General features: G+C 43.3%; 1 protein-coding gene across 2 annotated transcripts; it reads right to left on the reverse strand.

The window, feature by feature from the left end:
* Positions 1 to 1,114: 1,114 nt before the first annotated feature.
* On the reverse strand, positions 1,115 to 16,199 carry CFAP107 (cilia and flagella associated protein 107). Of its 2 annotated transcripts, XM_002811477.6 has the most exons (4): positions 15,834 to 16,190; positions 6,457 to 6,570; positions 2,792 to 2,969; positions 1,115 to 1,515 (listed from the first exon to the last, which is right to left on the reverse strand). In XM_002811477.6, exons 1-4 carry the CDS (start codon positions 15,942 to 15,944, stop codon positions 1,334 to 1,336), a joined length of 585 nt encoding a protein of 194 aa, XP_002811523.3. In that variant the 5' UTR covers positions 15,945 to 16,190; the 3' UTR covers positions 1,115 to 1,333. The 2 variants fall into 2 exon arrangements, with proteins under 2 accessions (XP_002811523.3, XP_024086501.2); XM_024230733.2 differs by lacking the exon at positions 6,457 to 6,570 and having other exon boundaries at positions 15,834 to 16,199.
* Between the last annotated feature and the right edge of the window lie 817 nt (positions 16,200 to 17,016).

The raw sequence follows: 17,016 nt of genomic DNA on the forward strand, positions 1-17,016 counted from the left end.
GTCTTAGCCTGTGCCAGGCTCTGATTTTCAGTTGGGATGGAAGACAGCGTCCTTACATGGACACTTGGATGACTAAGGAAGGAACTTAGTAGGTGCCAAAGTGACCCTAAGGTAGGTAGCCTGAGGCCAGCAGGTGTCCTGTGAAAACAATGGCGGAGACTCAGGCTCCCAAACTGGGAGTCATATTATTGGTCTGTAGTACAAAATCACTGACAAAACGCACCTGTGCCCATGAGCCAAGCATGCAGAGGGCCAAAGGTGTCTGCTGGCATTTCTTCAAAGAGGCAGCCCTGTGACAGCACTGAGCATGCACACTTGTGGACCCCTGTCCTGGGCAAGGATCATGCCTGAGTTCTTCTGCTAGGAGATCCACCCTCTCTCCCAAATCACTCACCAGAGGTTCTCCCCTCTGCCCAGGCTCATAAAGATTTGAGAGCTCAGCCAGGTGCGGTGGCTCACGCCTGCTAATCTCAGCGCTTTGGGAGGCCGAGGAGGGCGGATCACGAGGTCAGGAGTTTGAGACCAGCCTGGCCAACATGGTGAAACCCTGTCTCTACTAAAAATACAAAAATTAGCCGGGCGTAGTGGTGAGCACCTGTAGTCCCAGCTACTCAGGAGGCTGAGGCAGAAGAATCCCTTGAACCCTGGAGGCGGAGGTTGCAGTGAGCCGAGATCGTGCCACGGGACTCCAGCCTGGGCAACAGAGCGACACTCCGTCTCAAAAAAACAAAAACAAAACAAAACAAAAAAAAACACACACAAAGATTTGCGAGCTCAGAGACAAAGGAAATGTGTCTTCCCCTTCTTCTGAGCCCCACGGGGCCAGAGCACGCCTTCCTCTGCCTTGGCAATGACGGACAAGCTGGGGTCCTTTGCCATCGCCAGCTCTGCAGCACTGCCCTCCTGGGAACCACATTCGGTCATTCTGTGGAGTTTTCATGATGGGTTTCATCATCAGATTAATTTCCTCCATGGGAGTAGACTCTTCTGCAAGTCACATTACCTCTCCGGGCCTCAGTTTCCCCTCCTCTGAAACAACAGGGTGCAACTTAAGGGCCCTTCCTGTTTTCTCTGACAGTCTGAATCTGTCTTGTGCACGTACATAGCCCTGCAATAGTGTCAAAGATCTTTAATTGTGGGATGGAAAAGAAAGGAACCTGTGGGTTTTGAGGAGGGGACAGGTACTGCCAAATGCAGATGATGATTCTGAGAGCACCTTTGACGGGCCAGATCTCATACTCTGAGTTTATCTGCGCCACTTGTTGTCTGGCAAGTCCAGTGATGCTGTGGTCTCCAGTTGATTCTATCTGAGCTGCTACTGGGGTGGCAGCTCTCAGAAGTGTGGGAGAGGATGCAGGCGATGGGGAGGGACCGGGATCGCATGCTCCCTCCAGGACATAGCGCACAACGGTGGTCTGGGGTAGGATGAAGCATAAGTGTTCTGCTTCAGGCCAGCCTTGGCTGTGAGCTGTCTCTGCTTGAGCTGCTCATGGAGTCCATAGTTTGTAGGGGGAGCTGCAAGAGAAACCAAGGTCCATTTGAATGGGGCTTACAGAAGGAGTCTTGCTCTAAATGGCCATGAGACTGGGCAGCAGGGGCCCTGGAGATTTTCCCAGGCTGCTCTGTCAGGGACCAAGGCTGGCAGAGCCCCAGAGGGAAGGAGCCTTGCAGAGAGCATTGGTTCAGCCAGCCCCTGGCGGTCTCAAGGTGCACCTGCATCCCAAGTGCTCAGGGGAGACCAGGTTCTGCCACGGGGGCCTTGGAAAAGTCAGCCCCATGGTTGGTTGTGCATGGCCTCGCTGGTCCTGAGTAATTGCCCCACCCCTGTCGGGAAGGAAGCTGTGTGCATTGAGAGTGATGTTGAGAAGAATCCCATGCAAAAGTAATGCAGAGTAACCAGCAGCTCATCCTCTGACCTATGTCCCTTTACATCAAAAGGTAGGACCACAAAGAGCTGGCACTGCTCTGTGTCCTCATTAGGGTGGACATGGCTTGAAATGTAAATCAGATCAAGGCACTCTCCTACAAAAATGCATTCCAAGTCTTGGGATTGTGGGTAGGACAAATTTCATTCCTTTCACTGTGCCCTATGAGCCCCTACATGATCCTCCTCCATTCCTGTCTTAGAACTTTTTCATTTACTGTTCCTTCCTCTGGAATGCCCTCCCCCTCAATCCCTGTATGGCTCCCTTCTTCCCAACTCAACTCTATCTCCTCAACAAAGACCATCCCTCACTTTTCCAAGGAGGAATTTGTGAACCAAAGGAGGTTCACAAATTCACCACCTCACTTTCTCTCCATTACCTGTTTTCTTTCCATAGCGCACATTCCTGTCTAAAATTTTCTATGTGATCTTAAGTGTTCTTACTTTTTAATGGCATCTTATCTGTTTCCCCCCGGGATGTCAACTCCCCGAGGCCAGAAATTCCTCAGTGTTTGTTATCATTGCAGTAGGGGGCACTACCTGGGAAATATTGTCATTATTCATGTAGTAAATGGGACTGGGAAGAAGGATGCGTGGATGTTGCTCCCTGCCACCTGCGCTCTAAGCCCACCACCATGGGGCACAGGCGATGGCTTCATTACACAGCCAAGATTACCCCAGGTCAAAGGGAAAGGACAGGAGGCAGCCCTGAGGGTACGATAGAACTCAGCCCCTACTATGTCATCCGCTACTCTCCTGGAGCCAGGGTCACCTGTGTGGCTCCTTCTGTATGAGGCAGGTACAGCTCCGCTGGTCTGCGCAACTTTACAGACCAACGCAGAGGAATACTCTGAATTATAAAAGTACCAAGAAGGGGAAAGTCAGACTTCTCTGGCAGCCACAGCAACTTCTGTCCATTCCAAGTGCGGAGTGGAGGCAGCCCCGGGTTGTAACCATGCCGGTTGTAATGGTCGTCGTAGGTGCTGATCAGGTAGCGATGTGGGGGCTCCTGGTGGTGGGTGATCAGGTGTTTGTAAGGGAGCCCCTGGAAGGATAGACACAGTGGGCTCGTTACTGATAGGAGCAAAGCATCCGCCTGGCCATGGTGGAGACTGGAGCTGCCACATGTAGGGGTCTGTGGTGCTGATGGAAAGAGTGGGCATCCGTGGGTTGGCAAAGGGTCTTCAGAAACACACTTGTTTATCCCACTCTGAGGCATCCCACTTTCAAACACATCCCAGCTAGCTGCAGTTAGTTCTCTGCGTGGCCGGTCCCATGCCAAGTCAATTCATTCCTAGAATGAGCTATGGTGGCACATTAAAATCAAAGCCAGGACATCCTGCTGAATGGGAAGAGTCAGCACCACCTCACTTGTGATCTGAAATTGCAGCCTGATTTGTCTCAAGTCTCATGAATCCAAGCCTGTTCCTAAGGGCAAGGACAAGATGGTGAAAGCCAGCCTGACGTGTGTGCCTTATATTTCAGTCTGTTACTGTGGGAAGAATCAGAGAACACCCCATAAATTGCCTTCTCTTGCACAGGATTTACAGCTCGCTCAGCTGGAAACTAGGGGAGTGATTTCTTTGGTGAGGAGTAATTTACAGGGAGAAGAAAGCCATGTTCTCCTTACTCTGGGATGTTTGCCTGAATCAGTGCTTTTCCTAAGAAAATCCTCTTGGGCCCAGAAGGGAATCCTGGGGAACTGCACTGATTTACAAGGGGGCATAATGTTGATTTCCATGCTTGCCCTCTTGTCTGGAGCAGACAGGGAGGCCTGTGTCTGCTATGGTCTGGAAATGCCGGCTGCACCCAATATTTCAAGTGATTGGCCCCATAAATAAGTCAGATCACAATGCCAGAGGAAGACAAGGGGGGTGGGCACAGACATTAAGCAGGATTCCCAAGATCCACATCACCAGGTACCCCATAGTGTATTTGTAATGCCCAAGTGACTCGGAGGGTTTCCCATGAACAGAGGGAATTGCAGAAGCAGCCTCGTGGCATGGGACGTAGAGAGGCCAGGAGGAATTTTCTTGCAGTTTCTCTTGATTTGGGGTGTGGTCCTGCTGTCTTTACTGTGTGCCTGGGATTTTTCCTTATTCGGGTTTGGGAAAGTGACAGCCGCAGAGACAGCTACCTTTGAAAGGAGAGCTTGTTACTTACAGTTCTCAAGAGGAAGGGCACGCCGTGCCCTGCAGGGCCACATCAGGAAGAACCAGCATTGGTCTCTGGTTGGGAGGCAGAAGGAACAAGGTCGGGGGCAGGGACCAGAGCCTTTACTGTGGTTTCCATGGGAACCATTGGGCGAGGCAGGGTGGACAAGTTTAGGACTGGATGGTGTGAATAGTTTTTGTGGGCTCTGGGCCCTAGGGGTGTTCTCTAGTGTCCACTACTTGACCCTGGGGTGATTTAAGGCAGAGAAAATATTGGCTTGGTATGTGAGAATTAGATAAAGGAGGCGGTTGGGGATACGGGCTTTAGAGTCATTTTTGCCTAAGAAGGAAGAGCAAAGTGGGAGTGGGAGATGGAGAAGGAAGCTGTCCTAGGAGAAGGAGGGCAACATGAAGCAAACAGAAGAGCTGACAGAGTTGAAGCAGCTGTGTGGAATCAGGGTTATGTTCAGGACCCCATCCCACAAGCAGGCAATTTGAACAGAAACCTTAGAAATAAATATTCAGGGCCAGGTGCAGCGACTCACACCTGTAATCCCAGCAGTTTGAGAGGCCAAGGTGGGCAGATTACTTGAGACCAGGAGTTCAGGACTAGCCTGACCAACATGGCAAAACCCTATCTCTACTAAAAACGCAAAAAAGTTAGCCAGGTGTGATGGCACACACCTGTAATCCCAGCTACTTGGGAGGCTGAGGCAAGGAGAATTGTTCCAACCAAGGAGGCCGAGGTTTCAGTGAGCCAAGCTCACACCACTGCACTCTAGCCTGGGGGACAGAGAGAGACTCTATCTCAAAAAACAAGAAAAGAAAAAAAGGAAAAAAAAAAGAAAAAGAAAGAAAAGAAAAGAAAAAAGAAATGAATATTCAATCGTCTGTTCTGTTGAAGAAGACAATGCTGGGGAGGGGGGGTAAAGTTCTTAATTTTAACCAGACTGTATGTTAAACTCTTAGTCAGAGCTTGCAATGGGTCCAAAGGCTATCTAAATGTTCTACGATGTACTGAAAACTAGGGTCAATACCTCACATACACGGATGGTTGGAGGCTGAGAGCCCCAGATCCTGGGTTCTAACTTTGACTTGTTAATGCTAAAATTCATTTGTGTCTTTAATGCGCACTACTGGTGAAGCTCAGCAGCCCCAGAGCATCAGCTTGCTTGGAGAGGTCAGTGTAGTCTGAGGATGAGGGAGTCGTCTGGGATTGCCAGCACAGAGCTGAAAATCTGTTGCTGCTTATCCTGACATGGATCCCTAAATGCAGAATGCAAATAGGCGACTCTGGCGGTGAGGAATGGAATCTGAGGACATTCTTTGCCTGATTTGCAGAGCAGCAGCTTGCTTCATCCCTTACTGACAAGCCACACAGCTTTGAAAAAGACACTTTACACCTCGGGCCGCTGAGCTGAATGATCTCTTGGGTCCCTCCAAGCACTAAAATGCCCCAATTCCAAAAGATGTCCACTACCTTAATCCGTGTCTCCCTGCTGCCACCCTGAGTTGAAGCAGGTATAGTAGGGTCAGGTGGGGTGGGAGTGGGGAGACAGAAATCGCTTATAAGAGCAGCAGGCTGGCAAAAGAAACAACTCAAGGGAACTCCCAGAGTGTGGTGGGGACAGAGCACAGCTGCGCATCCAGTGGGTGAGCACCTACAAGCTTGCTCTCCCCAGGGTGTGCCTGCTGGGAGCTACCCACAGGAGTTATTGTAGGAGACGGCTTTCCCTGCTGTTCCTGGAAGGGCCAGGATCTCAGCCTCTGGCACGTCAAGTTAATAATTGTCTCCTATATACTCACTAGTGGGATTGCTAAAGATAATAATAGTCTCAAATGCCCCTCCTTGGGTGTGGAGGGCATGTTCTGAGGTTGCAATGCCCTGCTCTCTGCTTCCAACACCTGGAACACCATGATTCCCAGACAGGTGCCCAGTCAATACAGTGTATGAATGGTGCTTGACTTCTCATGCGAAAGAACAGGAAGCTGGAGCACAGATAATACACAACACTGTTTGTCCAAATACATCACTGCCAGCTGCTTTTGCAGTGCCTTATGTGATTCCTGACTATATGCATCATTTACCTTTTGGTTGCTGTTTCTTGCATTCTTTGCCTATATTCTGTTGGAATAGTGTGATCCAGGTGCTGGGATATAGGTTGGAGGGAATGCTACCAGTTTGAGATTAAACAGATCATCAGCCCACACAGGTAATTACTGGTTAGTGCTATCTGCAGCCCCCAGGCTGGGAGGGTATTAATGAGACTACTCCTGTTTTCCCCCAAGAGGGTACTAAGCCTATAAGAAGCTGGCTGGTGTCCCCTGAGCTTTGGGTGTGGTCCAGGCCTGAGTGTCCCAGTTGCCACTCCCTCTTACCTCAACTTTCCTCTTCCCATACCACCTGGAGATCTGGTCTGGTCTGTGGTCTGGGAAGGGGACGTATTCTTTTCTGTAAATGGATTGGGGTGTCTTGTCAGTGTCTCTGGTGAACTGGAAAAGACCAAATATTCAGGAAAACCTCTGAGATGCCACTTCTCAAACTTCTGCTGGGTCCCCTTACCTCCTGGGCCATCAGAAGATGGGTAGGGAAAAGGTAAATGCAAACCCCAGGACACCCTGCCCAACACAGGAAAAAGCTTGCAAACCCCAGGACACCCTGCCCAACACAGGAAAAAGCTTGCTCGGGGATGGGAAGCCTGCCATCCAGCACCCCTGGGAAGAGCTGTCATTGCCTCCCCTGGTCACCTTCTCATCATCCGCACCTGTGTCCTTTCTCCCTGCTCTTCTCTCCTCTATCCTCTTTGCCTCCTCCTTTTTTTTTCTTTTGGACATGGAGTCTCGCTCTGTCACCAGGCTGGAGTGCAGTGGTGCAATCTCAGCTGACTGCAACCTCTGCCTCTCGGGTTCAAGCAATTCTTCTGTCTCAGCCTCCTGAGTAGCTGGGATTACTGGCATGGGCTGCCATGCCCAGCTAATTTTTGTATTTTCAGAAGAGAGGGGGTTTTGCCATGTTGGCCAGGATGGTCTCGATCTCTCAACCTTGTGATCCACCTGCCTTGGCCTCCCAAAGTGCTGGGATTACAGGCATGAGCCACTGTGCCCGGCCCTCCCTTTCTCTTCTTTGTTCCTCATTCTTTCCAACTCTCTCACTTTTCAAATTGCATTTTGTTCTCTAATTAGTTTTCTTAAAGTTTAATATGGTAAAATATATTCAACCTAAAATTTTTTTACCATTTTAGCTATTTTCAACTCTACGGTTCAGTGACATTCACACTGTTGTGCAACCATCACCACCATCCATCTCTAGAACTTTACTTACCTTGCAAAACTGAAACTCTGTAACCATTAAGCACCAACTCTCCATTCTGCTCTCCCTGCAGCCTCTGGCAGCCATCATTCTACTTTCTCTGTATGAACTTGCCTGTTACAGGCACCCTATGTAAGTAGAATCACACAATGTTTGTCCTTTTGTGTCTGTCTTAGCTCACTTAGTATAATGTCTTCAAAATTCATCCATTTGATAGCATGTGTCAGAACCTTCTTCCTTTTTAAGGTTTGATTATATTCCATGATACACTTCACCACATTTTGTTTATCCATTCATCCATCAGTGGGTACTTGGGTTGCATCCAACTTTTGGTTACTGTGAATAGTTACTATTAATGTGAATGTACAAATATCTTTTTGAGTCCCTGCTTTTGATTCTTTTAGGCGTACAACCAGAAGTGTAGTTGCTGGATCGTATGGTAATTCTATGTCTAATTTTTTTTGGGAACTCCCATATTGTTTTCCACAGTGGCAGTATCATTTAGGGCACAAGGGTTCCCATTTCTTCATATCCTTACCAACACTTGATATTTTCTGTTTTTTGATACTAGCCATACTAAAGGGTGAAGTGGTATCTCATTGTAATTTTGATTTGGATTTCCCTAATAATCAGTGAGGTTGACTATGTTTATGTGTTTATTGGCCATTTGTACATCTTCTTTGGAGAAACACCTATTCAGCTCCTTTGTCATTTTTTAATCAGGTTGCTTGTCTTTGGTTATTGTTGAGTTATAGAAGTCCTTTACATATTCTGGATATTAGTCCCTTATCAGATATATGATTTGCAAATATTCTCTCCCACTCCATTGGTTGTCATTTACTCTGTTCTTAGTGTCCTTTGAGGTGCAAAGTTTTTTGTTTTGATGATGTCCAGTTTATTTTTTTTTTCTTGTGTTGCCTGTGCTTTTGGTGTCATATCAAGAAATTCTTGCTAAAGCCAATGTCCTGAGAATTTTCCCCTATGTTTTCTTCTTTTTTTATTTAATTTAAAAAAAAAGAGATGGGTTCTTGCTGTATTGCCCAGGCTGGTCTTGAACTCCTTTCCTCAAGCAGTCCTCCCACCTCAGCCTCTCAAAGTGCTGGGATTACTGGCATGAGTCACCACACCCAGCCCCCTATGTTTTCTTCTAAGAGTTTTGTAGTTTTAGGTCTCATCCAGGTCTTCGATCCACTTTGAGTTCAGTTTTGTGTATGGAATTAGGGAAGGGTCTAACTTTATTTTTTCGCACATAGATATCCACTTTACTGAACACCATTTATTGAAGAAATTGTCCTTTCCCCCATTGAACGGTTTTAGGATCCTCGTCAAGAGTCATTTGACCATATATACAAATGTTTATTTCTAGGCTCTCTCTTTTGTTCTATAGGTCTATGTATCTGTCTGTATGCCAGTATCACACTATCTTGATTACTGTAGCTTTTAGTAAGTTTTGAAACCAAGAAATGTGAGTCTTCCAATTTTGTTCTTTTTTTTTCAAGATTGTTTTGGCTATTTGGAGTCTCTTGAGATTTTATATGAATTTTAGGATGAATTTTATGTCTGCAAAAAAAAACTTTACTGGGGGTTTGATAGTGATTGCATTGAATCTGTAGATAGCTTTGTGTAGTATTGATATCTTAACAATATTAAGTCTTCCTTCCATGAACACAGGGTGTCATTCCATTTATTTATGTCCTCTTTATTTTTTTCAGCAGTGTTTTGTAGTGTTCAATGTATATAAGTCTTTCATCTCCTTGGTTAAGCCTACTCTTAAATACTTTATTTTTTGATGTTACTGTAAATGGAATTGTTTTCTTAATTTCCTTTTCAGAGTTCATTGTTAGTGTTTACAAACACAACCAACTTTTGCATACTTTGCTTAACTCATTTATTAGTTCTAACAGTTTGTGTGTGGGTGCATGTGTGTGTGTTTCTTATATATAAAATCATTAGGGGTTTCCTATACATAAAATCACGCCATCTGCAAAAAGAGAGATAATTTTACTTTTTCCTTTCCAATTTGGAAGCTTTTCTTTTTCTTTGCTAATTTTTCTGGCTAGAACTTCCAGTACTATGTTGAACAAAAGTGGCGAAGGCTGGCATCTTTGTCTTATTCCTAATCTTAAAAGAAAAGCTTTCAATCTTTCACCATTGAGTGTTGTTAACTGTGGGTTTTTGTTATTATGTTGAGGCCTTCTATGCCTAGTTTGTCAAATGCTTTTTTTTATAAAAAGAAGTTTAATTTTGCCCAATGCTTTTTCTACATTGTGATGATAATGTAGTTTTTTTTTCCTTCACTCTAGTATATTGGTTAATTTTATATACTAAACCATTTTTTTTTTAAGACAGAGTTGGCCAGGCTGAAGTGCAGTGGTGAGATCTCGGCTCACTGTGACCTCCACCTCCCAGGTTCAAGCCATTTTCAAGCTGGGACTACAGGCACGTGCCACCATGCTCAGCTAATTTATGTATTTTTTGTAGAGATGAGGTTTCATCATGTTGGCCAGGCCGGTCTCAAACTCATGACCTCAACTGATCTGCCCGCCTTGGCTTTTCAAAGTGCTGGGACTACAGGCATGAGCAACTATGCCCAGCCCTGAGCCATTCTTGCATTCCAGGAATGAATCTCACTTGGTCACGGTGTATATAACCCTTTTAATATAATATTGAATTGGGGTTTCTACTATTTGCTCGAGGATTTTTGCATCAATATTCATAAGGAATATTGGTTTGTAGTTTTGTTTTCTTGTGATGTCTTCGTCTTTAGTATCAGGGTAATGCTGGCCTCATAAAATTAGTTAGAATTTATTTCCTCCTCTTCAATATTTTGGAAGCATTTGAGAAGGACTGATGTTAATTCTTTTTAAAATGTTTGTTAGAATTCACCACTGAAGTCATTTGGTCTTAGGCTTTCCTTTGTTGGGAGATTTTCGATTACTAATTCAATCTCTTCACTAGTTATAGATCTATTCAGATTTTCTATTTCTTTATAATTCAGTCTTGATAGATTGTATATTTCTTGGAATTTCTCCATTTCATGGAGAATTATATAAGTTATCCAATTGTTAGCATAAATTGTTCGCAGTACTCTCTTATTATCTTTTTATGTCAGAAAAAAGTTGGTAATTATTTTACACTTTCATTTCTAATTTTAGTTACTTGCATCTCTTCTCTTTTTTTCCCTTATCAATATAGATAAACATTTGTAAATTTTATTGATCTTTTCAAAAAACCAACTTGGTTTTCTGTTTGTTTGCTTGCTTGTTTGTTTAGAGATGGAGTCTCGGTCTGTCATCCAGGCTGGAATGCAGTGGTATAATCTCGGCTCGCTGAAACCTCCGCCGCCCAGGTTCAAGCAATTCTCCTGCCTCAGCCTCCCTAGTAGCTGGAATTACAGGCATGCACCACGACACCCAGCTAATTTTTGTATTTTTGGTAAAGACGGGATTTCGCCATGTTGGCCAGGCTGGTCTCAAACTCCTGACCTCAGATGATCCGCCCACCTCGGCCTCCCAAAGTGCTGGGATTACAGGTGTGAGCCACCGCACCCGGTCCCAACTCGGTTTTATTGATTTTTTCTGTTGTTGTTCTTTTTCCTATTTTACTTATCTCTTCTCTAAATCTTTAATTTCCTTCCTTCTGCTAGCTTTGCATTTAGTTTGTTCTTTTTTTTTTTTTTTCTGTTTTCCTAAAGTGTAAAGCTAGGTTGTTAATTTGAGATATTTCTTCTTTTTTAATGTGTTTACAGCTGTAAATTTCCCTCTTAACAGTACTTTCACTGCATTCCATAAGTTTTGGTATGTTGTATTTTCATTATTATTTTTTAATTTTTCTGTGATTTTTCTCTTTACTGATTTTTTTTAAAACAGTGTTGTTTAATTTCCACATATTTATGGATTTTTCAGTATTTCTTCTGCTATTGATCTTTAAGTTCATTTCATTTGTGATCAGAAAAGATACTTTGTATGATTTTAATCTTTATAATTTATTAAAACTTGTTTTGTAGTCTAACATATGGTCTATCCTGGAGAATATTCCATATGTACTTGAGAAAAAAAAAAAAAAAACGCGTATTCTGCCTTTGTTGGGTGGAGTGCCTGTCAGGTCCAATTGGTCTATAGGGTTGTTCAAGTCCTCAATTTCCTTATTGATCTTCTGTTTTTTTTAATCCAGTATTAAAAGTCGGGTATTGAAGTACCTTACTATTACCGTAGAGCCATCTCTTTCTCCCTTCAATTCTGTCCATTTTTGCTTCATATATTTCAGAGCTCTAATATTTGGTGTATACATGTGTGTAATTATTGTACCTTCTTGGTGAATTGGCCCTTTTATCAATATATAGTGTCCCTCTTTGTCTCATAATAGTTTTTAACCTAAAGCCTACTTTGTCTGATACTAGCCATACCTGCTCCCTTCTGGTACTATTTGCAGAAAATATCTTTTTGCTTCCTTTCACTTTCAACTTAACATGTATACTTCAATCTATAGTCAGTCTCTTCTAGGCAGCATATAGTTGGATCCTGTTTTCTAAATCTCTCTGCTAATGTATACCTTTCATTTGGAAGTTTAATCCATTTTCATTTAAAAGTGATTACTGATAGGGAAGGACTTATATTTGCCATTTTAGTATTTGTTTTATGTATGTCTTGTAGATTTTTGCCCCTTATTTGCTGTCTTACTATCTTCTTTTGTGTTCAATTTTTGAGGGCCACATTTTGATTCCCTTATTATTTTCTTTTGTGAATATTCTATAGGCATTTTCTTTGTGGGTCCCATGGGGATTATACACAATATCCTACAGTTATAACAACATATTTTAAATTGCGACCAACTGAAATTGTATACCAAAACTCTACTCTTTTATAGCTCTGCCTCCCTCTGCTTTATGTTATTGAAGGCACAAATTACATCTTTATATAATGCAGACTCATTTACATAGATTCATAATTTTATGCATTTGTCTTCTAAATTCTGTCAAAAATAAAGAGTAGAGTTACATCCCAAAATTATAATAATCCTGGCTTTTAAGCTTGTCTACATATTTACCTTTACTGGAGAACTTTATATTTTTGTACAGCTTCAAGTTACTGTCTAATGTCCTTTTGTTTCAACCTGAAGGATTCTCTTTAGTCTTCCTTGCAAGGTAGGTCTACTGTCAATAAACACCCTCAGCTTTTGTTTATCTGAGAATGTCTTAACATCTCCCTCTTTTTTAAGAGACAGTTTTGTGGAATACAGAATTATCAGATAACAGTATTTTTTTTACCAGCACTTTAAATGTATTATCCCACTGCCTTCCAGGCTCCAAGGTTTCTGCTGAGAAAATTCCCTAATAATCTGCTTTTGTTTTTTTGTGCTTTTTTAAGACAGGGCCTCACTCTCACTCTGTCGCCCAGGCTGGAGTGCAATGGCATGATTTCGGCTCACTGCAACTTCCACCTCCCAGGCTCAGGTGATCCTCCCACCTCAGTCTCCTGAGTAGCTAGGACTATTGGCACATACCACTGTGCCCAGCTAATTTGTATATCTTTTGTAGACATAGGGTTTTACCATGTTGCCCAGCTGGTCTCGAACTCCTGGGCTCAAGCAATCTACCTGCCTTATCCTTCCAAAGTGCTGAGATTCAGGCATGAGCCACCACATCTGTCAATCCCCTAATAATCTCACTGAGGAGCCAGTGTTCTTGATGAGTTGCTTTTCTCCTGGTGCTCTCAAGATTCTCTCTTTGTTTTTGGGTTTCAATATCTTAATTATAAAGTGTTTCAATGAGGGTCTCTTTAGATTTTTCATACTTGGAGTTCATTGAACTTCTTGGATTTGTAGATTTATGTATTTACTCAAATTTGGGAATATTTTAGTCATTATTTTTTCAAATACTCTCTTGGCCCCTTTCTCTCTCTCTTCTCCTTATGGAATTCCCTTAATGCATATATTGATCTGCTTCATAGTGTCCCATAAGTCCCTTAGGCTCTGTTCACTGCCTTTAAATTTGCTGATTCTTTCTCCTGCCTATTCAAATCTGCTGCTGAATCCCTCTATTGAATTTTTCAATTCAGTTATTGCATTTTTCAGCTCTAAAACTGGTTTGACTCCTTTTTATAATTTCAATCTCCTTTTTAATATTCTCATTTTGCTCATGTATTGTTTTCCTGATTTACTTTAGTTCTTTGTGTCCTTTACCTATTTGTCCATATTTAAGATGGTTGTTTTAAAGTATTTGACTAGTACCTTGATGCATGTGTTTACTCAGGGAGAGTTTCTCTCACTTTATTTTCTTCTTTTGGATGGGCCATTTTTTTTTTCTGTATCTTTGTATGTCTGGTGATTTTTCATTGAAAATTGGGCATTTGAAAAGCAGCCAAATCTTCCAGTATTTGTAGACTGGCTCTGTGCAGGGAAGACCTTTTCTAACTAGCAGATAATGTTCTGAGTCTTAGGGTCAGCCCAACATGAAGGCTTAAAATATTCTCGACTCTTTTCTGGTGTACATCTTGCCTGGACCTGCATGTGGTTTTTTTTTTTTTAATTCCGCTACATACACAGCTGCTTTTAAATGTTTTAATTTCCAAAAAAAAGTCTCACCCCTGCTTTTTCTTCGACTTCAGATGTTGTATTTTATTCCTCTATCCATAATCTCTTGCCCCAGATATTTATAGATCTGTAATCCCCTGGCAGCTTTCACTAGCTGTGCCTGCCATTGCTTTCCATGGCTTTTCCCAGCTGAGATCTGAACTATGCCACCTTTTCCCATCTGAGCTCCAAGTTAGATGAAATAGAGAGCAATCCCTCAGGCAGCCCCAGACAGGTTCAAATGTTGCTCCACTCACTCTGGATTTGAAAGAGGGAACTTGGAGCCGAGCTGCCACTTACCCTAAAATGCAGACTGTGCTGTGCTGTGCTGGGGTGGTAGTAGGAAAGGACAAGTAGAAACATCATGGAATTTCCTATTCATTTTGAATATGTCTTTTTCTTGATTGGGCATTTGATTGGTCGTTCTATATCTTTGACTGTTTTCCAGAGCTCATATAATGTTTTCATGGTTTTTTCTTTAATGTTTCCATGGGGAACGAGAACCTGGAGCTTCTTAGTCTGCTACCTTGTTGACATCACTCCAACTCCATTATTTTTATGCAATCTTCTCTAGGTGTGAGACCAGCCCATAATATCCCTGAGTACTGCATCACCCATGGGCACCTGAAGGTATTTTCAACCAGTCCTTCTTGCTTTTGGAACCTCTCTTGCACACACCTGCTCACCAAACAAGGCCAAGTACATTTGTAGCTGATGATGACTGAAGGTTGTATCCGGCCAGAGAGGTGGTGATTACTAATGTTCTCCAGGAAAACAGCCTTTAACCTTCCCTTCTTTTCTCCATACCAAAGCTTAGTATTCTATTACACCTTCTTTTCCTTGCCCACTTCCCAAGAAGACATGGGGAAGTCTAGATGTCTCTGAAAAACTTTAAGTGGCTCAGTCTTGCCAAACACAAATGAAGATATTCAATTTCAAGTATGCCAACTTGAAACTTTGCCAACTCAGGCAAAGTATTTTCCAAAGACCTTTAAAACACAGAGGAAAATCAAGAGCCAAATTGTTCTGTTTGAAAGCAAAAATTGAGGCCAGGCACAGTGGCTCATGCCTGTAATCCCAGCACTTTGGGAGGCCAAGGTGGGCACATCACTTGAGGTCAGGAGTTCAAGACCAGCCTGGCCAACATGGTGAAACCCCATCTCTACTAAAAATACAAAAAATTAGCTGGGCATGGTGGCATGCACTTGTAATCCCAGCTACTTGGGAGGCTGAGGCAGGAGAAGCACTTGAGCCTGGGAGGTGAAGGTTGCAGTGAACCGAGATCATGCCACTGCACTCTAGCCTGGGCAACAGAGCGAGACTCTGTCTCAAAAAAAAAAAAAAAGTAAAAATTGAAATGCATTAGTAGGGCAGGATTGTGGAAAGGTGCCAGAGAGCAGCAGCAAATCCCTGGACATCAGCGCAGAGAGTGGCAAGCTGGCCTCAGGAGGTACCATATTCTGGGAAGGGCCAGAATGAGGAGAGCAAATGTTCTTCAAATCAAGGTACAAAGGAATTAAGGACAGAAAATATCCAGACGCCTAGAAACACTTCACTGAGAAGAGTGCTGAAAGGCACAACTATATTGACACCCTGTTACCGTATTTTCGATGCCCCTATTATATCTGTAAGAGAGTGTCAGTGGTCTTTTCGATAACCATCATGTATAAAACCGTCACAGAAACCATGCAAAATGCGTGAATATTGATGATTGCTTGAATGTAACTATCCTTTGTAGAGAACAAAGACCCCAATGACACATTTTTAAGATGCAATCATCTGCTGCCCTCCATTTGAAAATAGTGATGAACTTCACTCCTGCCTCTCCCCATCAGTCCTCCCTGAGCCCTCTCTCCAACCTCTCTCGTTTCCTTACCTTTCTCCTCTCTTCCATCCAATTTCCAGTGAGCACTTTCGTTGAATACTTGCTCTCAATCTGCCAGCTCGGAGTAGAGAGTGGCTGTGGATTTACTGCGGTCAAAAACATGTTAAGGATTTGCCCCAGGTTTCTTTGACTTGACGCAGTTTAAGGCTTCAGGGGGAGAGGAAGGTGTTATGAAGTTGCTGAGTTTGGGGTGCCTATTTGTCTTCCCAGCTGGCCTCCTGAATGGGTAGTAGATGACTCCTTGCTAACCTCAGAGAATAAAACGGCCCCAAGAGTTCACTTTCAGCCTTTAGGGAGAGGTGATCTACCTTGGATTCGCTACTGTTGACTGTCTCCATGGTGACAGACTCTGAGGATAAATATTCTCTGTAAGAGAACAGCTGATTCTACAGAAGCGAAATTGACCTCACAGAAACAAATCAAACCAACCACCACCACAAAAGCAGTCACCAGAAGAACCTGGTTTCTGTGTTATCACCACAATACTAGTATCATCCTTGCTACACTTTTACATTTGGGGTGAGTTAAAGTCTGCTACTATTTAATGAATGTTGATGTGCTTGCTCCAAGCAAAGGCATTTATGTACATTTATTCACCTGTTTAATCCTCACAGCAGCCCTCTGAAGCAGATGCCATTATTACACCCATTTTACGGATGAGGACACTGAAGCAAAGAGATTAAGTAGCTGCCTAACGTCATGCAGTTGTGATGGGATTTAAATCCACGCTGGTTCAGACCTAAACCACTGGGCTCTATTCATTTCCTATCTGCTACTTTGTAGGGGCTTGCACAAAGCTCGCACTGGTATAATATGCTTCATTCGCTCAGTCTTCATTCAGTCATTCCACAATCATTTCCCATTCTATGGCAGGTGCTTAGCTACAGCTGTAATGCATTAGCAATTAGACCTGGGCACCATCCCCACAGAGCTCAGTCCAGTGAGATACGGGCCTTTGTCTTGCTCATTCATTAGGCGAAAAAAAGTCCAAGCACCAAGATATCCATCAGCAGAGGCTGGTTCATAAAATTTTAAAGGCTGACTTAAAAAGATGCCTATCACATGTGGTTAAGTTAACTAAACAAAACTCTGTGTGCTATAGTATTGCTTGCTGAAAATGAAGAGGCTAGATTTCAGTAGGCAATTAGGAGAAAGTTTCCAATGGCCTTTAAAC

This window comes from Pongo abelii, chromosome 1, assembly GCF_028885655.2.
Source record: "Pongo abelii isolate AG06213 chromosome 1, NHGRI_mPonAbe1-v2.0_pri, whole genome shotgun sequence".
Lineage (NCBI taxonomy): Eukaryota > Metazoa > Chordata > Mammalia > Primates > Hominidae > Pongo > Pongo abelii.